This window comes from Dasypus novemcinctus, chromosome 2 (genome assembly GCF_030445035.2).
Source record: "Dasypus novemcinctus isolate mDasNov1 chromosome 2, mDasNov1.1.hap2, whole genome shotgun sequence".
NCBI lineage: Eukaryota > Metazoa > Chordata > Mammalia > Cingulata > Dasypodidae > Dasypus > Dasypus novemcinctus.
Window position 1 is genome coordinate 117,991,550 of NC_080674.1, and position 27,920 is coordinate 118,019,469.

At 38.3% G+C, this 27,920-nt stretch overlaps 2 protein-coding genes across 4 annotated transcripts in view; one reads left to right on the plus strand and one right to left on the minus strand.

Annotated features, from left to right (window-relative positions):
* Positions 1-7,695: 7,695 nt before the first annotated feature.
* Positions 7,696-14,011, plus strand: SRP19 (signal recognition particle 19). 3 transcript variants are annotated; one of them, XM_004480286.1, is made up of 5 exons: positions 7,696-7,821; positions 8,488-8,563; positions 11,508-11,579; positions 11,685-11,796; positions 13,472-14,011. In XM_004480286.1, exons 1-5 carry the CDS (start codon positions 7,781-7,783, stop codon positions 13,603-13,605), a joined length of 435 nt encoding a protein of 144 aa, XP_004480343.1. In that variant the 5' UTR covers positions 7,696-7,780; the 3' UTR covers positions 13,606-14,011. The 3 variants fall into 3 exon arrangements, with proteins under 3 accessions (XP_004480343.1, XP_004480345.1, XP_023440922.1); XM_004480288.3 differs by lacking the exon at positions 13,472-14,011 and adding an exon at positions 13,296-13,465; XM_023585154.3 differs by lacking the exon at positions 13,472-14,011 and adding an exon at positions 13,299-13,465.
* A 6,815-nt stretch (positions 14,012-20,826) lies between these two features.
* The window catches only part of REEP5 (receptor accessory protein 5), a 59,116-nt gene continuing 52,022 nt past the window's right edge, over positions 20,827-27,920 (minus strand). Inside the window, exons 4-5 of the mRNA XM_004480291.4 lie at positions 27,684-27,852; positions 20,827-23,345 (exon numbers count right to left, since the gene is read on the minus strand). Of these exons, the coding sequence (XP_004480348.1) occupies positions 23,296-23,345; positions 27,684-27,852 (219 nt within the window). The 3' untranslated portion in view covers positions 20,827-23,295. The remainder of the gene's footprint in view (positions 23,346-27,683; positions 27,853-27,920) is intronic.

The window sequence follows — 27,920 nt, forward strand, 5'->3', positions numbered from 1 at the left end:
AAATTAACTGATTATTCTAAGGTACAAATAGTCTCTTTGAAGCTTTCATTGTAACTCTTTCACCCCTTCATCTTCTCTCTAATACTATTGGGTCTACAAAGAACACCTTTTATGACCGTATATTCCATGACCCGAAGTTCCAGCAGTCAAGAATAATCAGCACTTTGCCATGCTCAGAAAATGTAAATCACATGTGGTATTTCAAAGGCAAAGGTTTTATACCATTGAGATACTGGAAAAATTTCCAAAAACCCCTGCCTGTTAAGGAAAGCTTTGTTTCTTATGGGCAGAGTCATAGGGTATGTGTTTTAAGCATCCCCTTCCTTCATGAAGGAAGTAAACCATTACACTTAATTCATAAAAATGATTTACTATATCTTCTTTGAATTCTAAAAAATCACAGTGAGGATGATATTAAGAGCTCATATATTGGATAAATGAAAGAAATCATTGTTAATAAAATTCATGCACCTTACATTTGAGGAAGTGAAAAGAATTTTAGGCATGGTGCAGCACTGGGAAGAGGAGGTGAGAGAAGTAAGTACTTCCACCCAGTGCCCTTGAAATCACATTATCTAATTAGTTTCATTACTTACCTTGCCCATTTTTATATACTTACAAGTAGTGAAGCTGATTTTTAAACTAAAATGCCAGTAAATAAAATGCTATGATTTGAACCAAAGTATTTGACTTCAAAACCCATACTCTTTCCACTACACCACTTTGTAAATACCTCAATTTACTTTTATTCAAAATAAAATATCAACATTTCAATTTTTGCCAAACTTTATCTGAAAGAAATAGGTTGTGAATAATGATGCTCATTTATTCTATTTATACTTCTCAAAGGCTGCTTTATACATCAGGGATATATGTGCATAATTTGTATTTCCTATTTTCTATTTCTCTGAATTATTGCATGCCAACTTTTATAAACCACTTCAAGTATTTTTATGGAAAGAGATACGGTGTAAGTCAAGTAGAATAAAACTGCCTTTTGATTCAAATAAGGAAAAAAGACAATTAACCAATGCTGAAAATGAAGAAAGGTGCCTTCCACATGTCCTAAAACTGAGGAAGTCCTGTAGGCACCACCTAGGCTGGGAGAAGAGCCGATCAATCCTATGTTGCCCATTAGGAAAAGGTTCCTGGAAAAGACCCTTTAGTTCAGGGGTTCTTCATTTTTTTGTTCCACGGACCCCTTTGCCAGTCAGGTGAAATGATTATTAATAAATGCAATTTATTTCTTGGATATATTCATATGTGAAGAAAATGCTAGATTTCAGTTAGAGGTCAGAGAAAATAAATTATTTTTCAATTCAAGCTCATGGACCCCCTGAAATCTTTCTGTGGACCCCCAGTTAAGAATCCCTGCTCTAGGTAGAGATAACGGCTCCATGTTAGAAGAGGGACAAACCTCATTACTACTTTTAGAAGTTCATAGGGTGTAGCCATTACTGATAACAGGCCAAATATTCCCAGCTTAGGTTTGTTATAAATGGCATACTAAACCCAGTTTGGGGGATTAGTTAAGAGTTGTGATGACTGTTAAGAGAAGTCTGAGAGGGAGGCTGCAGTGTTTATTGGGCTGCAATAAACAAAAAGAAACCCTAAGGCAGTGGTTGTCAAACTACTATATGTTTGAATCACTAGAAGTACTTATTAAAACAATTGAGATTCATCCCTATAATTTCTTAATTCAGGAGGTTTCGGGTGGGGCCCAAGATGTGCATCTCTTAACAAGTTTATGGGTGATGCTGATGCTGCTGGTCTGGGGACCACACTTTGAGAACCTATGCCCTAAGTTACACAGCGAAGTTCCTTGAGTGATTATCCTCGGCTCTAGCTATTCCTCTATGCTCAACAGCTAGACCTTTAAGCTGACAAAGGATACCAACAAACGTAAATTCTCCTTCCTTCAGGTGGGAAAGATGTGAATAGTGATCTATACAATTTGGAATAGCCCGTTTTAACTCTCAGTAATGGACAAACTTACCACACATGAATGAACATGTAATTCTAAAAACAATGACTATCTGAGGGATCAGGTAATGTTCGCTTTGAACAGACAATAACTTTGGCAAATATCTAATTTGGATTTTCAATAAGATCAGAAGAGATTTTGCAGCTGTGGAAGGGAACTTTGAAATAAGGGAAGAAAATGTGCCAAATTCATTAATTTGCAATGTAAATTATTAACCAATTAACTATGGCAAATCACATTGATATTGGAGGATAAACTTTACAGTTACCTGGCAACTGAAACAACAGTTTTAGTGAGAGGGAACTAGTAAAATTAAAAACTCCATAAGGAGCAAATAGCCCTGTAAGTACAGTCAAAATATTGACTATGTAAAATACAGATCATATTACCACAAAATAAAATTAAGGAATGAGTCTTATTGAGGATGGGAGCCTGTCACACTATATATTCATGTTATCACAGGAGTTCTTTGTATCTACAATAGGAAATGAATAAAAGCACCAGAAATGCAAAAAATAAATTACCCAGAGCTGAAGAAAGGTATGAGTAGTCATATTTATTAAGACTTATCAAACAAAAATAATTTTCCAAAAGTCATGGTGGCCGAAAGAAAGTATATAATTTTTAAAATTTCCAATAAGCATATGTCCCTCATATTATGCTGACTTCAAAATGTTACTTTGCAATATTGAAACCTATGGAATGTGGCTCCTGTAAATCCGAGATAATTTTCCTGCCGTTCTCTTAACTCTGTTTCTGTGGTCTATAAAACTATATTCTGGTGTTTGTTAGGCCATTGATGCTTCTTTCACCTTGTATGTTCTATGTGTATAATATTGTTCTTGGTGCTAAATATACTTTCCCTCTAATACTCAGAATAATTCTTTTTCTACATTTGTGACTATTCACTTATTTTCTTGAAGTTATTTGATTGCTACTTTTTAAATTAAAAATACTCAACTCAGTAATACTATTGAAAATAAAACAACAGTGAAAAAAAAGAACTGGGCGAATCAATTTGAAATAAATTTCTGAGTGGTGGTAGAGTGCTAGAACTGAGAGATCATGTTAAGTTAAGGCTGGGGTTGGTGATTGCCAAATGAAGTTAAAACCAGAAGAAAGCTAGCTAACAGAGGGGATGGGGAGTTCAGATATGGGAAAGTGCAACTAGAGAGCGAGTGAGAGATGGACAAGAATCGCTGGTTCCTGAAGTTAACCTTAGTCCCTGCCATTTCTGAGACCTGATTCTATTTTTCCTGAGTTTGGGGCATTTGTAAACTTCTAAACCCCCTTTGTTTCTGAAGTAACTTGAAACTAACAGCTACATTTAAACACATTGTTTTAATTTTAAAGATAGAGAAAACTTTCTAAAAACATCTATAAGAAGGAGGGAAAAAATGGCCCCCAAAAAAATACATTGGCATTAGATTTCTTCTCTCTAATACCAAATGCCAAAAAGGGAAAACAAACAAAAATAGAATAATATATGCAGCATTTTGAAGGGAATAGTAAGATTACCTGAGAATTCTGTAACCAGCCAACTAGCACTCAATTTCGTACTTTTATCATTCAGGATTCTTACTATAGTCAACAGGACCCTCTCTAAACGACGAGACATGTATTTAAAGAATATCTGATAACTCACAGAATCTGCGTGAGGGCAGATTCAATATCCAAATACACCCAAAAACAACACCCAAACCATACTATGAGACTGCTTTAGTAAAGAACCAGTCAGCATCCTCATCATACAAAAGAGTACATGCAGCCCTTGCTTCTTGACACTGTTCATTTTTGAAGTGAAATCTTGCTTGAGTGGACCTGGTTGAAACAAACAAGAAACAAATGGGAAAAAAAAGGTGACATGCCTGTTGGAGTCAGAAAACTCATTGTTTTGATTTCTTTGTTATGGAGACTAGATTCCTGGAAAATTAGTTCCTCAAATCTACAAGGTTCATTTCAAAGTCACTGGACATCCTGAAGCTATGATATATGTCTACAACAATATTCCAGCTGTCCAAGAAATGCAATGAAAATAAAAGAAGATAATATTAAGGAAAGAATTCTGAACAATAAAATAGTTTTAACTTTGAATAACTGTGTAAATAAAATAATGAATCTAAATGTGAATGTCTGAGTAACTCAAAACAAAAGATAAAGTGCTAAACAATTTTAATTTTAAATTCCAGATTATTCCAACCCAAAATGGGAAAAAGGGGTTAGAAGGGAAGGAAGATGTAAAAGCATGCTAAATTTCCAACCATGTGGTGGCAGTATCAATAGATAATTTACATCTAATTTAGAAAAATACAAATTAGATTTTTTTAAAAATTTAGTGACAACTTCAACTATTCAAAAATTAAATTTTCCATACAAATCACTAGCCAAGAGATAACAATTAAGACTACTTGAAGGAAGCAGATGTGGCTCAAGTAATTGGGCTCATGTCTACCATATGGGAGGACCCAGGTTTGATCCCCGGGGCCTCCTGGTAGAGGTGTGTCTGTGCGGTGAGCCAGTGCCCACATGGTGAGCCAATGCTCATGTGGTGACCTGCACGGCAAGCCAGTGTCCGCGTGGCGAGCCAAGTGACTGCGAGGCAAACCAGTGCCCGCATGGCGAGCCATGCAACAAGATGATGGCACAACAAAAGAGAAACAAAAGGGAGAGTCAAGGCAGGCATGACACAACAGAAACCAGGAACTGAGGTGGCGCAAGTGACAGGGAACCTCTCTCCACATCAGAGGTCCCCGAGATGGAATCCTGGTGAATCTTAGAGGAGAAAACAAGAAGAGAAGACAAAAAGAGAAACAGACACAGAAGATCACACAGCAAATGAACACAGCGAAAACAACAGGGTGGGGAGAGGGGGGAGAAAAAAAAAAAGACTGCTTGAAGTAATACCAAATAATAAATGTATTAAATACATATTATGATCATGCCCATACTGGATCAAGTAACAAAATCATCCAACTACATGCCATTAATTAAAGACACTTAAAATGATACAGGATGAATAAAACTGAAAGTGCAGCCACATTTGCACAAGCAAATGCAAAGAAAGCAGTAACAGCAACATTAACATCAAGCAGTGTAATTCTGGATAAAAGTCATAAGACATAAAGAAAATAAGATGAACAGCAGTTATGAACCTTTTTTAGACACCAAATAATACAGCATCAAATGTATGAAACCTAAACTTACAAAGAGAAATTGGCGAAAACCGTGGTACCAAAAGACTGTTGGTGTTTGACAGATTAATTAGTCTATACAAAACAAATAGGTTTACTTGGGCTTCATAAGAGAGGCAAGAATTCAGAATTCTTGGGGTAATCCAGGAATAGGGGGCTGAGGAGGAGAGATGGGAAATGATAAAAGAGGAGGCAGCAAAATGGTAAGAGGTTAAGTTCCTATGTGAGTAGCATGGCCAATGAAAACTCTGGTAATGCAGGATGCTACAATGATTTTAGAAACTGAGATGTTCACTATTTCAGTTGGAACCCACCTTTTCCTCTCCATATCATTTTTTCTATAAATCGCACAGTTTATTTACACCTCTAGCAGTCCTCCTTCCCTCCACTCACATATACATCACACCTCTTCTTCAACCCTTTTCCTCCTCCCACTTTCAATTCTTACAAGTCTTAGGAAAAATTTTCTTACCCACCTTGATTTCTTCTTCCCATTTTCTTTGTTAAACCACTCAACAGCCTTAACCAAGATTGATAGGCTGAATTTAGTGACACTACTGTATGAATAAAAGGAAGATAGTTTGACAAAAATGAGATATGAAAACAAATATCATCAATCCGAAAGCCTTTTCATAATCTTTACTATTTTCCATGTCCAGCCTCATCCTTCTTTAATTTAACCTGCTTTTGCAGAAGCATAAACATTTTAAAAATTTGTGTTAGGTTATTGTTTCTTTAATGACCAGCATGGTAACAGCATTGCTTTTTTCCTTCTTTTTTGTATTTGTACATTTTAGCAATACTGTAGTGAGGGCTAACTATAGATTGACACTCAAAAATAAGAAGCTCCATCATTCTTCATTCCCTTAGAATGTATGAACCAGGTAATGTAACCACCAATTTCTTTTTTTTTTAAAGATTTATTTTATTTACTTCTCTCTCCTTCCCCCCCATTGTTTGCTCTCTGTGTCCATTGACTGTGTGTTCTTCTGCATCTACTTGCATTATTCAGAATCACTGGGAAACTGCGTCTCTTTTTTGTTGCGTCATCTTGCTGCGTTAGCTCTCCACATGTACAGCACCACTCCTGGGTGGGTTGCAGTTTATTCACACCAGGCGGCTCTCCTTGCAGGGCGCACTCCTTATGCATGGGGCACCCCTAAGCGGGGGCGGCCCTACACAGCACAGCACTTTTGTGTGTGGCAGCATTGTGCATGGGCCAGCTTAGCACACAGGTAAGGAGGCCCTGGGTATCGAACCCTGGGCCCTCCATATGGTAGATGGACGCTGTATCTGTTGAGTCACATCCACTTCCTGTAACCACCAATTTTAACATTGTCCCTTGTGTCTCCACTTACATGACCTAAGTAAACAATTCCATTTTAAGTAGGCTACTGTATGTATTAAGCCTCAGATTACCTTGTTCATTTTCCAGTCTTTTCAACTAAAATGTTAAAGCAAAGTTCTAAAGCAGGTTAACTATTTATTTTAAAGGTTGAATTCATTTCATCCTTAAATCTACCTTTATTATCTTTTGAAGTTCTTTTTACAGGAATCATGTACACTTTAGAAAGCAGTACGAATTATTTATTTACACCAACACCTAATTTGATCAGGTACTAAGAAACAACTAAGGAGATCAAGAGGCAGGAAGCAAGGGACAGGAGAAACGTCAGTCCCCTCACTGTACCAGGCAGACCTCACTGAGGATCTGTGCTCTGCTCTACTGAATGGGCTGATTACCTAATCTCACTGAGACCCAGGCTTTGCGAGTTTGCTCGTTTTTTTGTTTGTTTTGGTTGGTATGTCATTTCATCTGTAAAAGAGAACCAGTATTTAGATAATCTTGTCTGGTCTTTTTCCAAAGTGCCTGAGACATTTGTAGGTATGAAATAAACATCCAGTATTAAAATGGCAGTGAAGGTGTGTTGAGTTGAACAACGGAAAAGCCATAATAGTCCTGTGCAAGCAACCTAAGGTATGCAAAAATATAGTAAATTTTAAGGTAGGTGTCCTCCAGAAATTAAAAACGTGTAGCCAAGTTCCTAACGTTTATACAGTATACTGAAACACAGTGCCAGTAACTTTGCTAATCCCACTATTATAAAAATCCATTTTGTCAAGTCGAAATCAAACACCTGGGCTCTGGATGGGATAAAAGACATTTCCTTCCCTGCGCTAATTTCCTGCATTTTCCCTCGAAAGCAGTTTCCCCCTATGGGTAGAGCCCTCGCCGGCGGGTGAGGTGATCTAGCACCAACCAAACTCCAGAGAAACCGAGCAAAAAGGAGCGTGAAAAATTAACTTCTTTTTAGGAGCGAGCATCTGTTACTCTCGCGGGCGAGATTTGAGAAGGGAAAGAATCCGAAGCTTCCTGTCCTCCCAGGACACCCGCTTCGCCTGCCACGTCAAAAACTAAGGAACCTAGCCCCGAGTGACAGCGGTAGACACAAACCAGCGGCGAAAAGCGGCGGGCGCGGAGGCGTTTCGGTGGGCAGGACTTCCGCCGGAAGACAGGGCGGTCTCTGCGGTCCCTTCAGGGCCGAGTTCCGGCGGACTTCTTACCTGAGGGGCTCAGGCTGTCGCTGTGCGGACTCGGGTGGAGATGGCTTGCGCCTCCGCGCGGTCCCCTGCAGACCAGGACAGGTGGGTCCTGGGGAGGTGGGTCCTGAGGCAGAAGGACCCGAGGGTGCTGCGCCGCCCACCTGTGGAGGACGGTCTTGCCTTTGGGGCTCGGCCCCCGCCCTTACTCCTTCGCGAGGCCAGCAGCGCCGGCCTCCCACCAGGCCCCTTAAGTTGCTGTCTCGGGCAGCGGGTGACGATTCCAGCTCAGGTTTTCTGTGTGTGGGACAAAGGACTTTGGGTCCTCCGTGGGCATGGCATGAAGTAACACAGAATCACAAAGTGACAAATCTGTTCTCCATTTTGTTTGATTACGTTAAGAAAAGCTCGTTTGGGTCTTTAATACCTCTAACACCATACTTTCATGTATATATGAAAGCGGGTCCCAGCCCCAACAACTTTGATAGGCAGCTATATCTAACTGAACAGTTACGGCATTGCTTTGTTATTATTGCATGTTTTTAAAACAATTACCTTCTCTAGAAAACGGTGTCAGTTTTTCCATCTAAGGTAGTCAAGCAAAGTTTTCTTTTTAAGCAGGTTAAGTAAAAGGCAACTTAAAAAAATATTGAGTAAATAATAGTATAGCTGTACCCGCAATCGTGATGATGATGGCAATGATGATGATTGAATGAATGAGTTTGGGGAAATATCGCTCTGCTGATACCGGCTGTGCTTTTTCTGTGGCAGGTTCATTTGTATTTATCCTGCTTATTTAAATAACAAGAAAACCATTGCAGAGGGGAGGCGGATCCCCATAGAAAAGGTGAGAGGTGATTGGCAACTCGGTCCTGAGGAGTGAGGGGAGGTTGTCCTTAAGGAATTGACATATGGGTTTCTTTTACTTTACTTAATTTCCCTAGACCTTAAAACAGCCACTGTGAACTGGGGTGCTTTCCTTAATATTGGTGAAACAGAAAGACACTAATTCATAGCTGAAGAAATTTTTAAAATAGTTCTTCATGAGCCTGTGTTTGTAGTGACGTGGAGGTCTTCTTAAAAGCCAAGGTTATGACCATTTCCCCCTTAATAAAGGAAATTAAAATTATGACATTGTACAACCTAATGTCCAAAATGCTATTGAGGCTTTTAAAAAGTATGTAAACAAAAACTTGAAAAAATAGTCAGGCTTGGTGAGTTTTATGTTCACTATTTTTTCTTTCTCTGTCTTTTTTTTTGGAGGGGGTAAAGTTATTTTGAAATTAATCCTTTTTAAAGTAGGCGATATAGCTTTAAAAGAATATGATTGGGGAGCGGCTGTAGCTCAAGTGGTTGAGGGCCTGCTTCCCATGTACAAGATTCTGGGGTTTGATCTGCGGTACCTCCTAAAAACAAACAAAAAACCCAACTCTCATTGGGAAGCAGATGTAGCTTAGTGATTGAGCCCCTGCTTCCCACATAAAATGTTCTGGGTCCTTCCTTGGTACCTCCTTAAAAAGAAAAAAAGATTTCTCCCTTATGTTCTTTGGGTAAGGAAAATTTAAATTCTTAGTTGGCCTGGAGGCTTAAGTTTGGAAAGTGCTTAATGTCAAGTGAAGGACCTTTTTTTTTTTTTTCAAAACTGATGTCATCAGCAACAAATTTATGATAACTTGGGGTAAAGAAGTGAATTAGTTATTTTTGTATTATTTTAAATCTTCCATTTTTCTGCCTAAATGTGTAAAGGAAAGTCAGCTTTGCTCCATCAGAATAAAAGAGAAGATGCCAAAGCACTTGTTGAGAATAATGCCTGATATCAAACCATGGTAACAAAGATAGTGACTAGTGTAATTTCACAAAGTGAGCACACCTGGGTAACCAGCACCCAGATTAAAGAGAAAACATTAACTAGCACCCTAGAAGATTCCTTTATGTCCCCTCCCAGTCACTGTTCCTCCCACCCCATATACACTCACAAATATAAAGATAACCACTATCCTGACTTCTGACACCAGAGATTACTTTTTTTTAAGATTATTTATTTCTCCCCACCCCCTCGTTGTTTACACTTGCTGTGTGCTGTGTCTTAAGGAGGCACCAGGAACTGAAACTGGGACCTCCAGTGTAGGAGAGAGGCACCTAATTGCTTGAGCCACCTCTGTTCCCTGCTTTGTTGTTTCTCTCATGTTTTTTACCTTTTGTGTCTCTTGTTGCGTTATCTCGTTGCATAAGCTTGCCACACCTGCCCATTGCATCAGCTCACTGTCTTGCTTGTTTTCTTTAGGAGGCACTGGGAACCTCTGCTCCCTGCTTTATTGTGTCTCTCATTTTGTATTTCTTCTTGTGTCTCTTGTTATGTCATCTTGTTGTGTCAGCTTGCCACACCTGCTTGTTGTCTTCTTTAGGAGGCACTGGGAACCAAACCACGGATCTCCTGTATGGTTGGCAGGAGCTTGGTCACCTGAGCCACATCCACTTCCCCAAAGAGTACTTTCAGTTGTTTTTGAATTCTATATAAATGTAATTATACACTATGTACTCTTATATCTGGCTTTTTTCACTGAACTTTATGCTTATGAGATTTATTGGCATTTTTCAGTATAATTTGTTAATTCTCATTGCTCTGTTAGCAGGATTTCTGAACAGCACCATTATTAACATTTTGACTGGATAATTCTTTGTTGTAGAGGGCTGTCTTATGCATTGTGGGATGCTTAGGAATATCATGGTCTCTATCCTCTAGATGCCAGTACACTCTGCTCCTGCAGTTCTGACAATCAAAAATGTCTCCAGACATTTCCAGATGGCCCTTGGGTATCAGAATTGCCTGGTTGAAATCCGCTACTCTATAGCATTGCATTGTATGAATATATCAGAGTCCATTCTACTGTTTTTTGTTTTTTTTTTTTTTTTTAAAGATTTATTTATTTATTTAATTTCCCCCCTCCCCTGGTTGTCTGTTCTTGGTGTCTATTTGCTGCGTCTTGTTTCTTTGTCCGCTTCTGTTGTCGTCAGCGGCACGGGAAGTGTGGGCGGCGCCATTCCTGGGCAGGCTGCTCTTTCTTTTCACGCTGGGCGGCTTTCCTCACGGGCGCACTCCTTGCGCGTGGGGCTCCCCCAAGCGGGGGACACCCTTGCGTGGCAAGGCACTCCTTGCGTGCATCAGCACTGCACATGGCCAGCTCCACACGGGTCAAGGGGGCCCGGGGTTTGAACCGCGGACCTCCCATATGGTAGACGGACGCCCTAACCACTGGGCCAAAGTCCGTTTCCCCATTCTACTGTTGATAGATGATTGAGTTATTTCTTGTTTGGGGCTACCATTATAGTGCTACTATGGACATTCCTGATCTTTTGGTGAACACATATTTGTTGGATATATACCTACGAGTGAAATTGCAGGGCCGTAGGGAATGCTTATGTTCAGTTTTAGTAGATACTGTCAAAGAGTTTTTTAAAAGGATTTTATCTGTAATAGTATTTAACAATCAATATTCATCAAGTATCTTCTTCTTTCCAAGCACCAGGCCAGGTGCTGGGGAATATACTGATGAACGAAATGAAGTCCTTGCTCTCATGAAGTTTACATTCTGTTAGAAGGGAAGTGGACACACAAGTATAAATTGGTATTATTCCCAGGAATTTTTTAAAGTTGAAGTAGCTGTACCTAGTAAAAAAGGAAACCTAGAGTTTTGATCATAGTAATACTATTTGAAAGGGTTTACACAACAGTGTGGCTTTATCCACCTGAAACTAAACTGTTTGGTGTTTTCGTTTTTAAACTGTTTCAGGCTGTTGAAAATCCTACAGCTACAGAGATTCAAGATGTATGTTTGGCAGTTGGACTTAATGCATTTCTTGAGGTATAATATTCTTTCATCACTATTTCCCATACTAATATCTTTGATTTAATAACTTTCTTAAACAATGCCTGTGCTTGTTTTTTGTTTTGTTTTGTTTTTAATTAGAAAAATAAAATGTACTCTAGAGAATGGAATCGGGATGTCCAGTACAGGGGCAGAGTCCGTGTCCAGCTCAAACAGGAAGATGGCAGTCTTTGTCTCATACAATTCCCATCACGTAAGCTTTTTTAAAATGAATGAATAGGGTATGGAAATAACGTTATTCCTGTAAAACACAAAAGTTTCTGAAACTAACCTTTTGAAAGGTAAAAACCATAATTTGCATTCTACAGATTTTGGAGAAAGGATTGCTACCACTGTCAAGAGGCAAACAGTGGTTCTGACTTAATTTACGTTAAGGACGTCTTTATGAAGGTGGTGAAACCAACTAATTCTTCTAAAAAAATTTTTTTGGTGAACATTTCATAAGCCTCTGAAAGTCCATCATTGCCCCTAGTTTAAGAATATAAAATCATTAAATGGTCAGGTGTTAATTAACTTTTCAGATGGCTTATTAATTATGATTTCTATTAATAATTATTAATAGAAATTAATTAATATTAATTATTTCTATTAATTTCTAGTAATATTGAGTGAAAAAAGCAAGCAGTATGTATAGTATGGTACTATATAGGTAAATTTAAATACAAAATAATTGTTTTTTGATATATCTGTGTAAATGTTTTTGAAATGTACTGGAAGGATACATCCAATCTTAATAAGACAGTAATTTATCTCACATTGGGCAGGAGATGGGAAGTGGGGACTGGGAGGTAGTGATCAGAAGACGGTACCTTTAATATTGTATATCTCTGAAAACAACAATAACAAAACAAAATTGACAATCAGTGTCCCAAAATATTAATTCTGTTAGGAATACTGATGTTTGTTTACATGTTATTCTTTACTTTTCTGAGTTTTTTATTTCTAAAAAAGATATTTTAATTTAAAAAAAGGAGCTATTCACTTATTTTGTATTTTTTTCCATGACAGAATCCCCAAAATCACAACTTAGTTGTTTTTAGTTGAATTAACATAGATTGGTTTTTTTATACCAAAACATGTCAGGATTGGCAAATGTGCCTAGAAACTTGGATTCTGACTCAGAAGGTAGGAGGTAGTATATTCGGATGTGTTCTTTCTCTTATTTGATATCTTTTTATACTACCTCTCAAAAGACAACACTTTGATTTGACTAGTAAATAAAGTGGATGTAAATATTGAAAGAATGTCATGTCCAGTATCCAATAAGAAAACAGTAAGATAGTAAAAAGAGAAGAAAGCTGAATGGCTTACTGTGTTGGCGTTAAAAATTAGGCAACTACTATTTTAAAAAAAAGGCAGCTACTGGAATTGGAAGCTTTAGGTGTGTAGGTACATAGAGTAGGAGTGCATTTATGCATAGATCGTTTGAGCATTAAGTAAGATCTGTTGTACCTTAATGACATTTGTTTTTGGTTATAAGACCAAGAGACCATGTGCTTTGGTAACTTAAAGGTACAGTGATAGTCTGACTGTTTGTTTCCAAAATCATTATTATAGTTCCCTTTGATGTTCAGCCCAATTGCTAGGACTAAGACCAGAATTTTTGTTTCAAACTTAGTGTTTTAAATTTTGATTTTGTTCATTTAAATATTTTCAGCAATGTTCTCATTCTCAATACTTCATTTTCTCCAGCAGAGGCCCCCACTTGAGCAAGTCATTATCTTCACGGTTATTTGATTTTTTTAAAAAAATCCTTCCTGTTTTCTTGATGTAGTGCTGGTTTTCTGGACTTTATGATATTCAGGTTAATGACTTTTTTGCGTCTTATTTTTTCATATTATACACTAAGCCTAATTTCTGGTTCCTAGGTAAGTCAGTAATGTTGTATGCAGCAGAAATGATACCTAAACTAAAAACAAGGACACAAAAAACAGGAGGTGGTGACCAAAGTCTTCAGCAAGGAGAGGGAAGTAAAAAAGGGAAAGGGAAGAAAAAGAAGTGACTTTGTATGAGAAGTATTTCCTATAGGAGACACAAATGGAGGATTCCAGTTTGAATCTGAGGAAAAGAGAAGAAGCTTTTTGTTTTGCATCATTTAACTGAACTGTGAACATTCATGTCTCCTGGCTTCAGCATCAGAGTTGACAATGAAATAAAGAAATTTATGTCAGAAATTTGCATCTAGCTTTTATACAATATAAAAGAAAACTTTTTTTTTTGCCTTCCAATGCAGAACTTTTGTGAAAGAAAGGCATATTTTTTAAAGAGTAATGAACTGAATAAGTTACTTGATATCCTTTATCTCTTTATCCTCTATGTAAACCTGTTTCAGATAAATAAGTTTAATAAAATTTGAAATACATATTTTGTTCACCTTCCAAGTTAATGAAATAAAACTTGAAACTGGCTTTTGTAGCTTCTGCTTATGAATTAATGCCAGGAGAGGAGGGAATTAAGGGAATAAAATGGGTAGTGGAAGCTTAGTGTGAGCCTAAAACCTAAAGTGGTTAAATCATGTGGGAGGAGTCGGGGGTATGGGGAGTGGGGTATATGGGAACCTCTTATATTTTTTTAATGTGACATTTTGTGTGATCTAGGTATCTTTTTTAAAAAAAGATAACAAAAAAAGTGGTTAAATCACATTTAACCATTAGCCAAAGGGGTGTTGATGCAAAATACCAGAAATTGGTTGGTTTTTATAATGGGTATTTATTTGGGTTAGGAACTTAACACATACCAGGCCATAAAGCGTAAGTTACTTACCTCACCAAAGTCTGTTTTCCCATGTTGGAGCAAGATGGCTGCTGACGTCTACAAGGATTCAGGCTTCCTGGTTCCTTTCTTCCTGGGGCTTGGTTTTCTTTCCTCTGTGAGTTTACTTCCTGGGGCTCCAGCTTAAGGCTTCAGCATCAAACTCCAACATCAAAAACCCTCAGCTCTATCCTTTGCCAGGCCTTTTATCTGAGTCCCTACCCACCAAAGGGTGGGGACTCAATGCCCTACTGGCACAAGAGGTTTACATAATTACTTAAGTAAACCTATGAATCCCATATAATCTAATATGCCCAGTTTACAAACATAATCCAATATTTCTTTTTGGAATTCATCAATAATATCAAACTTCTATAGGGTCTATGAATACCCAGTGTATATATCAGATTCATCTGTACATGTAATTTAATTGTCAGTGTTTTAACATGTGTAAGTCCTGGATTTTAAGCTTTAGATCTGCTTATTTCATAGGGTTATAAATATTCATTTCACTGGAGTTTCTAAAATTACATATTTTCTAGCTTTTTTTTTTTTGAGGTACTACTTCTGGAATTGAAACTGGGGCCTCATATGTGGGAAGCCGGTGCTCAACCATGGAGCCACATTGGCTTCCCTGGGTTTTTTCATTTTTTTTTTTTTTAGGAGGCACCGGGAACTGAACCTGGGACTTCTCATATGGGAGACAGGTACTCAACCGCTTGAGCCACATCCACCCACCCTCTTTTTTTTTTTTTGAGGTATCAGGACCCAGGATTGAACCTGTAACCTGATGTGGGGGAGGCCAGTGCTCAATCACTGAGTCACATTGGTTCCCCTGAGTTGGCTCCCTCATCTGCTTGCTGTCTGCTCCTTTGTTTTTGCTTGTTGATGGTTCTCTTTAGGAGGCACTGAGAACCAAACCCTGGACCTCCCGTGTGGGAAAGCAGGCACTCAACTGCTTGAGCCACATCTGCTCCCTCAAGCACTTTGAGGTACACTTATTTCAAGAAACTAAATTGGGTTGGTGCTTCTGACTTTATTCCAAAGCACTATTTCTGAAAGTGGTGATTTTTGTGTAAATTTTAAGAGAATTCCTATATAGCTGTATGTTGTTTGCTGAACAGTTCTTTTGGGACCTGCCTTCCTTGACTATGTATGCTTCAGGAAGGGCTGTTAATTACAGGACAAGACCCAAGCTATGCAAGTTTATTATTTCTGAGGATTTTGAATCTGGAGTAGAAATACAGGACAGCTAGTGATGGAAGCTAAGCTATCTAATGGTCAAGTTTGAGTTGTCCTGACTCCTGTTCTTCCTGAGGCCTGGTTGTTTAGCTTTTCCTTAAGTTCTGTCAGTTACCGTGTAGCATTTCAATAAATCCCTGTTTTAAGTTTTCATTACTTGAAATCAAACAGTCCCAGTTGATTCCTAAATGAACCCAGAGTTCACAGCTTTAAAATGCATTAAACTGGGAATTGGCCTTGATTCAATGGATAGTGTGTTTGCCTACCACATGGGAGGTCCACGGTTCAAACCCAGGGTCTCTTGACCTGTGTGGTGAGCTGGCCCACGCTCAGTGCTGATGCATGCAAGGAGTGCTGTGCCACTTGGGTGTCCACCACATAGGGGAGCCCCACGCGCAAGGAGTGTGCCCTGTAAGGAGAGCCGCCTGGGGCGAAAGAAAGTGCAGCCTGCCCAGGAATGGCACCGCACACATGGTGGGCTGATACAGCAAGATGACGCAACAAAAAGAGACACAGATTCCCGTGCTGCTGAAAGAATAGAAGCGGATGCAGAAGAACACACAGCAAATGGACACAGAACAGACAACTGGGGGGGAGAGGGGGGGCGAGCGGGGAAGGGGAAAGAAATAATAAAAATCTAAAAATAAAGGAATGGATGCTGGGGCAGCCAACTTAAAAGGGTGCCACAGACAAGATAACTGGAATCCAAAACGGTTAGTTATAGGGCAATAAGAATTGTCTAAAAATATTTCAGAACCATTGCTGTAACAATGAATTGTTTCCTCATATTGTTGCAATCAGTGCATTATTTTGGATATGTCTTTGCTAGATAAGTTTTGCAAATATTTTCTCCCCATCTGTGGCTTTTCAGTCTCTTAACAGTATCTTTTGCAGAGAAGTTTTAATGAAGTCCAACTGTTAATTACAGGATCACATCTTGACCACAGAACATTACCTGTGAAAAAATAATTTTTTCTTTCATGGATTATGCTTTTGGTGTTGTATCTAAAACTCAGTGCCAGACCCTAGGTCACATAGGTTTTCTCCTAGTTTTCTAGAAGTTTTACACAGTTTTGTTTCACATTTAGATCTAGGATCTATTTTGAGTTAATTTTCGTGAAAGGTGTAAGATCAGTAGATTAATTTTTTTGCATGTGGATGTCCATTTGTTCTAACACCATTTGTTGAAAAGACTGTTTTCACTCCGCTGAATTGCCTTTGCTCTTGCAATCAGTGCATTATTGAACTTTTCTTTGCCAGTTGATAAGTGAAAAATGGTATGTTTTATAAATGATCAATATTGGGCATTTATTCGCATGTTGAAATGCCATTTATATTTTTCAGTGTTCTGACCTTTGCCCACTTTTTAAAGACTTTATTTTTATCAGTTATATTTGGACATAATTTAAAGAATCGTATAGTTTTAATAGCATTTGTTTCAGTTACAGGCATTAACTGCCCTATGAAGACTTGGTTTTCCTTTCTCCCTTCTCCACCACTTGTATGCATGCTTTCCACCTGTCCATCCTACCAGCATATTTCATTGTTTGACCCTGTAATAGTTTACATCATTACCATTTATGCCAGTCATAGCTAAGGGATGTAATACCTTTGTTACTCAAGTGTGGTCAGGGTCAGGGGTTCAGCAGCAATGGCCTCACCTAGCATCTACAGTATATCTCTGGCCCCAGCACAGAATCAGAATCCTTTTAACAAGATCCCCAGGTGATGGTTATGCACATTAAAGTTTGAGAAGCCCTGAAGTATGCTGTGGTTATTTTTGTTTTCCTTGCAGCTGTCATGTTCTTTCATTTGCTTAGTTTTCTAAATATTTATGACTTATTCAACCACAAATTATAAGTTGTCAAAGAAGGTGGCCTTTAAAAAAGTTCATTCACTTTTATTCCATCTTCTTTAGTCTTTTGGAGCCTTTTGCCTGGTTCTAATCCATACAGAGTACCTTTAGCCTAATGCACAGTTTTCCCTCTGGGTTCTCTCCACCATCATCTGGGGTATCCCTTTACTGCTTTACTGTTTGGATATCTATTTACTGTATCCATATATTTTCTTGTGTTAGGTAGCACATTTTCAGTATTTCCCTAGGAAAAATGTAAGGGAGGTAAATGTTCTTAGACCTTGTATGTCTGAAAATGTCATCATTCTACCCTTAAAGTTTAGCTAATAGAATTAGGGAAGCGGACTTGGCCCAATGGATAGGGCATCCACCTACCACATGGGAGGTCCGCGGTTCAAACCCCAGGCCTACTTGACCCATGTGGAGCTGGCCCATGCGCAGTGTTGATGTGCACAAGGAGTGCCGCGCCACGCAGGGGTGTTCCCGTGTAGGGGAGCCCCATGTGCAAGGAGTGCGCCCCGTAAGGAAAGCCGCCCAGCGTGAAAGAAAGTGCAGCCTGCCCAGGAATGGCCCCGCACACACAGAGAGCTGACACAGCAAGATGACGCAACAAAGAGAAACACAGATTCCCGGTGTCTCTGATGAGGATAGAAGAGGTCACAGAAGAACATACAGCGAATGGACACAGAGAGCAGGCAACGCGGGGAGGGGGGGGAGGGGAGAGAAATAAATAAATCTTTAAAAATATTTATTACAGAAGCATTGTTTCATGGTTTCTTTTACTGGTTCATGATCAATTGTGACTTTGCTCTTTTCTTGCTGAAACTCACAATTTCAGGTTCTCAGCATTCTGAAATATCACAGTAGTGTACTTTGTGTGACTCTTTTTTTGTCCATTGGGCTGAATATCCAGTGTGACCTTTCAATCTAGAAACTTATATGCTTCAGTTCTGGAAATTTGCTTGAGAAATTTCACTGATGATTTTTCCCCCTTTCTGATCTGTCTTAGAACTCCTTATTTGGATGTTGGACCTGTTGGATTAGTCCTCAAATTCTCTTATCTTTTTCCCCTCTAATATCCATTTATTTTCTTTTTTGCTCTACTTCCTAGATTTTCTCCTGTCACCTTTTCAACTTCTGAATTTTGTTTTGTTTTTGTCAATTGAATTTTTTTTTCCTAGCATTCTTGTTTTGTTTCATGGATGCAATTTTTTACTTATTTCTTGGAGGGTATGACTTAGTTTTTTGTTTACAAGTTCCTTTTTTTCCCTTCCCTATTTTTATTTTGATCTCTATCATGTTAAGCAATTTGTCTCATTCCTGGTTTTCTGCTTATATTTAAAAATGAAAGTCCAAGAAACTGATGGGAAGTTCTAAGCACGTAAGTAGATATTGCAGACTGTGAATGTCACTAAAAGGATATCTGGCTTGAACATTTTGGGAAGAATTTATAAACTCTTAGGCTGGTCAGCTTCCCTAGAAGTCTTCCAATTTCCCAAGAGGAGAAAAGGTCTACCTGTGAGCATTCTGGGGGTCTAGTGGGAAAATGCTAGATGAGGGGACTCTGAATTAGCATTCAGTCTATCCCTCTTATTTTTAATTCAGTGTCCCTTCCCCAACACTATCTGCCAACTCCAGAAACTGTATTCAGAGGTTAAACCTCCACTCTTACCTAGATGGGGATAGGTTAATTTTTCACCAATCCTCTTTAATTCCTCTCAACATTTATATGTACTCTTTGCAGTTTTTTCTGATATTAAGGATGACTTTATAATGAGATCTCTACTCCCAAAGGAAGACCAGGTGTGGTAGGCTAATACTATCCTCCCACAAATAAATAGGTTCATACCCTAATGTCTGAAACCTGTGAATGCTACCGCACATGGCAAAGAGGACTTTCGAGATGGAGAGATTAGCTTGAATTATCCAGGTGGGCCCAATGTAAATAAAAGGGTCTTTTTAAGAGGGAAAAAGGAGTCAGAGAAGATGTGAGGACAAAAGTAGTAAAAAAAAAGCAAGCAGCCTCTAGAAGCTGGAAAAACAGAAGTGGATTTCCCCCTAAGCCTCCTGAAGGAACACAGCACTGTCAACCCATTTTAGACTTCTCACCTCTAGAAATGTAAGAGAATTTGTGTTTTAGCAAGCCAGTAAATTTTGTAGGAAACTAATAGGCAAGGTCAACTAACTAGGCAAAATAGACCTCAACCAGGGGTTCTAAACTTTGGCTACATATCTGAATCACTCAAAGAGCTTTTAAAGAATACCACATTAGGTCAAGTAAATCAGAATTTCTGGTGGTAGAGGTAGGTAAGTCTTTAGAAAGCTCTTCAGATTCTCATGTGTAGCCAGACTTGAAAATCTTTGTGTACCAAACCAAGTATAAAAACAGCATTTACCTAACCCAGTGTTTTTTTAGTTTCTGGACCATCAACATTCCTGGGAAACTTGTTGGAAATGCAAATTTTTCATCCCTGCCCCAAACCTACTGAATCAGACTTTAGGGTATGCAGCCAAACTGTTTTAACATGCTCTCCCTCCAGGAAATCATTATGCACACTGCAGTTTGAGGACAACTGACCTAACAAAAAAACCTCTTACTGCTCTCAATTGGTATCCTATGAAGTGTATATTATAATAGAGGTTTTATAAACTAATATAGTAAGGAGCCAGAAGATCTTTTAGTTAAGATCATTCTCAAATATATTTACTTTATTGCCACGCTAAATAGTACTATAATATTTGATGGCTAAGGAGCTAAAATTTTACCTTTATTATTCTAAAAACCATGATTCTAAACTTATAGACCATGCAAACATAGAAAAGCCAGATATAGGAGACTAAGCTAATCAAAGCACACCTTTCAGAAGTAGTCATTTATTTAATAAAATTCTCAAGTTCCTTTCTTATTTTCTTGGTGTCATCCTTGAAAATTCCAGAATGATTTAGAGGTATGCAGAAGTGTTACAATTATCAAAATAATACGTATATACAATACACTATAAGATTTATGTGCATGTAATGCAATATAAAGGTAGAAAGCAGTGATTTAGATTTCCTTTAAATCTACTGCTAATCATGTACAGAAATTTTCTTAGTTGCATGTTTTCATTTTTATTTGCTCTTTTAGGTACCAGGGATTGAACCCTGGACCTTGTACATGTGAAGCAGGCACTCAACCACTCAGCCATACCAGCTCCACTTTTTTTTTTTTTTTTTTTGAGTATGTTTTCTTTAGGAAAGTCTTTGACAGGCAGTAACCACCAGAGGCTGGAGAGGAATGGAATTACACAGTGATTAAGATTCATCTGTATTTACTTACAATTTTGCTCAGGTGATTCAAAGTTAAATGGGGGAAAAAGTAAAATGAAGTAACAGTTAAATGAGATAACTGAACTTTATTTACATCCATTTCCACTCAATACATGACATCTTCAGAATAGGGGATAACTTATCTAAAGGCTATGCTCATTTTCTTCAGGCTGCGGTTATAGACTCTCCCCAGAGTAGCAGTTAACTTTGTTGATATGAATGAAGATTGCAGCTTTCAAGTAAGGGAAGAACTGCCGCAGGAATTCTTTTCTTCTATTTTGAAGAATTTAAAATGTTAAATAGAAATTCTGTAGATTCACGAAATACTTGGAAATGTGTCATATACAGATAAACACTTGTCTTCAACAGCTAAACACAGGCTCCAAATTAGTTTTTCAATTATTCAAGCCCTGGAAATACTTTAGAGACTCTAAACAGAAAGAATTGCTTGCCTCATAACTGCTGCTTCTAATATGTACACTTCGAATTCCAAAAACAGTGACTTAAGTTTCTTAAATCTCTTGCAGAAGCACACTGTAAGATAGTTATGCTAACAAAGGGACAAAAAAATGCATTTGGGATGTATTTACCATAGTAGCTTTTAAACAATATTAGCTTGTAAGTAGTTACGAGCAGTAGAAACTTTTATGCCTCCCCAACTTGTCTGATTATATATTCTGTATATTAAAAGTTATATATTCTGTTTACTAACAATCTGATTATATATTCTGTATGCTAGAAGTTGTTAATCTTCATTCTTCAGCCACTTTATTTTTGAGAAAAGGTTTAAATACTCCTAAAGGTACATTTTTTTTCAAATCTAAGACTTGATTTTCTCCCAATACCAAATAACAAATAATTGTTTGTCTTCTAAGTTGTTTTGTATAGTTTAAAGGTAATTTCAATAAGATGTCCTGTGATAACCAGTTTTCCCCCCCAAAAAAATAAATGGCATAGTCATTTAGAATATTGTCTCCTCTTTTTGATATATTTTTTTAAGTTTTTACATCATGAAACACCATTATAATCTTACCTGATTAATATCCAAAAGAACTAATCATCTTTATTTACCTTAAAAAAATATTTTACTGGCTAAATATTTAATCTCATTAGTTTTTGTAATGCTCTTGTTTTAGTCTAGGTTACTGTAATTCCAAAGGATCTTAACAGTTTGTTGTAAAGCTCAGTTTTTCTGGTCCAGATAAGACATTAGTAAGATATTTGGGCTGTCAAGCTGGAGACATGAATTTTAATTTTTTTTTTCTGTACTCAAACTATGTAGTTATATACAATTTATCTAAACCAAGAATAAAGATGAAGTCATTTAAAATGGACTACAAATGATTCTGACTTGTAAAGTAGGGGGGCTTCTTATGTTTGACCTTAAAGGCCAGAGAAAAAAGGTGAAGGAAGTTTGACATGACCACTACCACCACTACTAAGGTTATATCATATCATGCTTTCCTTCATTCCCCAGAATTGCTCTTAGAGCTAGATGTGGTCATTAGTATGTTCTTGCTAATGATATTAAACAAGAACATATTTGTAGTCAGCTGGGCAAATCTTTGGAGATTCCTTAAATGGTTTAAAAAGGAACAAGATTAGGAAAGAAACCAGAGTAAACCAACATGTTGCTCGGTTTTAAAGGTGTTAACAGGGATAGTTTCTATTTTAGTATCTTAAAAACAGACACAGCTAAAACTCATAAGCAGATTTTTAGAAGGCCACAAGGCAGTATTACTAGTGGTAATTGGGAGCTGTAGATTACACATACTGATGAATGTGTAAACTTCCCCATTTATCAGTAAACTGCTTTACAAAGCTGTGCTGGTACTCAGCTGCTACAATGTTAGGAAAACACCAGGCCAACCTCCATTCAACTTCATTTCTTACTTAACTCTCTTCATTTGAAATGTCTGTATTAATTTTCTCAAGATTATTTAGCAGATCATACTAGCACAATGGAACCTTCAGCTTTTAGCAAGTGGTCTTATTGTACAGAAGTTACAAATGGCATGTACAACCTTTCCCCATCCCTTTCCCCAGGAACATTATGCATGTTACATAGTAATATTTCCCTATATATTATGCACAAATACATTAAAAACATGTAAGAATTATATAAAATTGTACATTACATGAAGAAGAAACAAAAAGAGTATCCTAAATATAAGTGCAGAGAAAAATGCATGCAGAAGAATCCAGTGAAGTACACAGCTTGTGGGATATAATTTTATTTTAAGTTTATATTTCCTGCAGGACAGCAACATGTCTTTCCTATCTAAAGATAAAATAAATTTTCCAAAATTTTGGACACAGCTCACTGCATTAAATTTAAATTAAAATGCTTCCTATGTGTATAGAAGGTAAAAGTATGCAGAACAAAACAAAATTTAGAATACATTCCTTTTTTAATATATCAAAAATGTTCCCAAGGCAATATTATTAAAATGATTATACCACAGTCCCTAATATAATACTAAGCTTTAACAGGAAGGTACAGAGAGGGCAGAAAGGTTTCATTCAGCCAGTGGTTTAGGTGCTCTTCTTTTCTTCACCCAGTAAATTCACAGTAGCTCTCTTGGCTGGTAAGGGAAAGAAAATTACATCAAAGCTCTTTGCAACACAGGCTCTGTGCCTAATGTGCTACTGGATAAGCATGTGAGAACACAAAAAGGTTTGTGGTCAGGACCAAAAGGATTTCCAGGAAGTTGGACAAAGTACCTGCTCAAAGCATAAACCCTAAATATATGAGCAAAGAAATTCTTGAGGGTCAGCTAGTCAAGCTCCCTTGTGACATCACCTAACCTCCCTGTTGTGTCCTCGTTTAAGCATCAAAAAAAGCAGAGATTCCTTAGGCATACAGTGATCAAGAAATTCACGACATATCAATTTGATGTCAACTAGGTTATCACATATATCCCATGATGACAAAAATCAGAAAACCCAGAGATGACAGTATATGTATACAAATATTTTAACTCTGTCATTGTGCCACCATTTCCTCCTATGATGGGAAGGGAGACTTTGTCACAAGTCTTTGAGGTGGTGGCCACATGAAGCAGATACTATTTTCGTCAATAAAATATTCTTACATCTGTAGAGACTAAGCCTTTCTCTTACAAATTGCCAAGTGGCTTGGAATGTGCTGTAAGAACCAGTGTGGCATGTGAAATGGGGAGCGAAGGCATTATGTGGAAGCCTCCAGGGCCTCCTGTGAGATTCCATAAACTGTAGCTGTTTTCTGATGGAACCCAGGAGCTTCTCCTTGTCTACCAGCAGCCTGACAAATGCTCTCCCTTTATTCAACAAGAGAAATCACAGCCTCTCTTTAACTAACCCGTAGTAAAAATTTACTTCCTGGTGAATCCAGAAACTTTAAGTTTCTTAAAACTTTAAGAAAAGTCATGTCAGCATGTTAAGTTCTTTCTAACTTTTATTTTACTTCTCAAACTCGTTTAGGAAGGTATCATATCAAAGTAAAATTGGATTTTAGAGTATTAATAGTCAAGAGAACCAAGAGGCTAGAAAATGTGGACAAACTAGACAGAAATGACATCACCAAAGGCTGCTGGTTAAGCTAAGAAAAGAAAGTGCTTAAAAAGAAACTGGGGGAGAGTGAATGTAGCTCAAGTGATTGAGCGCCTGCTTATACAAGGTCCCTGAACTCAATCCCCAGTACCTCCTGAGAAAAAAAAAGAAACTGCAAATTGGAAGAATGTGAAAGCTATAAGTTAGAAAATGTAAATTTATTGACTGGAGCTGTGTGTCCAGAAATAGGAGTCCAGAGGACAGATGTCTGTGAGAGAGAAATAGGGAGAACACATTATCCCCGGGATGTCCTTGCTGCCGAAGAACTGTCTTGGTAAGGATTCTCACTTTCCCAGTGGTCAGGTCACCTCTCATCCTACATTCTAATTACCAAGAAGCTCTAAAACAATCCCCTATTTTATGCCCCTCTCTCAAATTCCTAAAACCCTTACACAGTGCCATCAGGAACTCAAGGCTCATCATCAGCAAAATCTCCTTTATCCTTATCCATTTCTCCAAGCGTTTCCTTTTCTTTCTTGCTGTTGCAGAAATCTAGCTGTCCCCCAAGAACACTGCTTTCCCTGCAACCCTCTCAAATGGTGTGTGTATGGTTTTTTTTCTTTTTTCCTCCCATAAGCCTACTACCCCTGGGTATACAAGTCTGGTAGGTACTGTCTTTGTTCTTCATTACCACTTTCAGAACCTCAGGCCATTAGATCAGATTTTATCTTCACTAGCCTTCCTTTTTTCTAGTTATCCCTGACCCTTGGCCTACTCTACCTCATTTCTTAAAGATTTGAGCTTCCAATTTATTGTTACTCTCTAACACTACTGTAATTGGTAATTTCAATATCCATAAGGAGATAAATGATCCTTGCAATAACCTTTCTACTCTATCCTACCTATTCCATCCTACCTCAGCCACTCACTTCCACTATCCTTGACATTACCAATAACTGCAATCCCTCCATAATCTCAATGTCAAGCATCTCACTCTCCAACCATCACCTCCTATCAGCTCATTCTTATCCTGACTGAGTTCTTCCATCCCACTTGATTTTATAATTCATTGATCTTACCACCTTTTTCACTATTCCTCACTCTCTTTAACCTAGTTTAAATTCCATGGTAAAACATTAAAACCATTCCAGAGTCCCACTCTCAACTTCATGGTTCTTGCTTAACAAATTCACTTTAACACAACTCTCCACCTATTTGCAGATGTACTCATGTAGCTGAATGTGGCTGGAAAAAAAATCATGCCACTTGGTCTCACTTTAAACTCATGAACACAAACTTCAAGTGGGCCCTTAATACTGTCTGGCAATTCCATGTCACTCTATCCTGATCCATTCACTTTCCTACTGTCCTAAACCACGGGCTGGCAAACTACAGTTTACGTACAGTCTATAGCTGTTTTCACACTACAAAGTTGAGTAGTTAACAGAGACCTTAAGGCCCACAAAACCTAAAATATTTCTATCTGGCTGTTTATCGAAAAAGTTTGCCAACCCCTGTTCTAGACAACTAGTTCATATTGTCTCCTCTTTGCCATCCTGACTCAGCTGTCTTCTTTCCTACTGAGAAATTTGAAGCAATTTGAAAATCACGTCTAGAAGCTCCCACCATTATATACTACCATTTACCAGTATTTCTACTCAGAAGCCCTGATTTCCCTCCTGTTATTATAAAGAAATTGTTCTGCTCTTATGACCAATCCCTCTATTTGTACACTATATCCTATCTCATCCCTAAATTCAGTGGTCAGGTTCCAGCCCTCATCTTATTTGTCTCATCTCTAGCATCTTACACAACGGAACAGTCCTTCCTCTTTCAAACATTTCCTTCACTGTACACCAAGGATGCCACAAGGATACCACACATACGATTTTCCTGCTATCTCAACTGGCCAGTGCTGGTTGCTTCTCATCTCTGCATTCTCATTCATCTGTATTTACTTAAGAGGGCTCCGTCCTTGGACCTCTTCGCTTTTCTAGTTTCACTTCTTGGACTCCCCATTTCATCTAGTCTCATGCTTACTATACCATCTATAAACTAATGACCCCAAATTTATATCTCCAACCCAGATCTGTCTTCCATGTACATATCCAATAGACAGCTCAAACCTACCGTATCTAGAAACGAATTTCTTATCTTCCTTTCTAAACATGAAAGGAAGTCTCTCTCAGCTTATGGCGGTTTTGTCCTTCCATTTGTTCAGGTTAAAAAGCTTAGCCTCATCCTTATTTCCTCTCTTACAAACTTCACATCTGATCCATAAGGAAATCCTATTGGCTTTGCCTTCAAAATACATCAAGAATCCAATGACTTCTTACCCCCTACTGCTACCACTATGAGCCTCGCGCCACCATCATCATCTACAGCCAGTTCACTGTGGTAGCCTTTTTACTGATCTCCCTATTTCCTCCCTCTTCAGGCTATTCTTACTACAGTGGCCAGAGAGATCCTGTTAAAATATAAGACAGATCATGTGGCTCCTCTGTTCAAAAATCTCCAATAGGACCTCCATCTCACATGGAGTAAAAGCCTATAAGCATTATGTGATCAGCCTACCAGACTTCTGCCCCTCAACTTCTAGGACCTTGTCTCCTAGTAACCTGATAGAGCACTCCCTTCCAGCCCTATGCTCCCACCTCAGACTTTTGCATGTGCTTTTTCCTTCTGTCTGAAGTACTCTTCCCCATGGTTCTTTCCTCTACCACTTTCAAGTCTGTTCAACTCTAGCCTTTTTGGTGAGGACTTTCCAAATTATTCTATTTAAAATTATAACCTTAATCCCAGGCAGGCCCTGGCACTCCCTGTATTTCTACCTGTTCTATCTTTCTCTCTGTTCTCTACTGAATATACACTATGGCCTACTTCTAAATTTTACTTATTGTCTGTCTTTCCCTCAACTAGATTTTAAGTGTCAACAGGTCAGAAGTCTGGTCTCCTTTATCCACTAGCTCATTCCCAATGCTTGACATATATTAAGCATTTCAACAAATATTTGCTGAGAAGAAGCTGAGAGAAAGTGAGAGAGATTGCATGCACACACGCATTCTCTTGGACCTGGAACAAAGGACATTTGAACAGTGTGTTAAGCAGATCAATCTGAACTAAGTTCAAGAAATTGTACCTATATATAGATAGAGATGATTCTCTGAAATCTGCCCATCACAGAGATTCTTATTTGCTGACAATGTTGCATGGAGAAGAAACTTGGAGAAAGTAAACAGTACTGCCAATGTTTCTGCAAGGAAATGACTGAGTAGCCTTGGCAGTTGGCTATAAGAAAGCTTATAGGACAAGAAGGCCAGGAAGCCTGCTCTTTGGGTCCAGTGTATCACAGCTTCTCGGACATGCTGAACTGAGTTGTCCCTGAGTCTTACCTTCTTTAGTAATAGCATCTGCAGTCTCTTTGGCTTTGTCTTTCAGGTCCTTCACCACACTGTCTACCTGGGACTCATGCTTCAGGAAGAAAGGACGGATGATGCGCTTGTAGAGCAGTTCAGCCCCATTAGAGGGGCTTGGGGCCATGCACCACAACAGGAAGCCACACTACAGAATAAGAGCCAGAGTTAGTAACACGAGGGTAGCAGGCACTGAAAATACACACTCCCCACCAC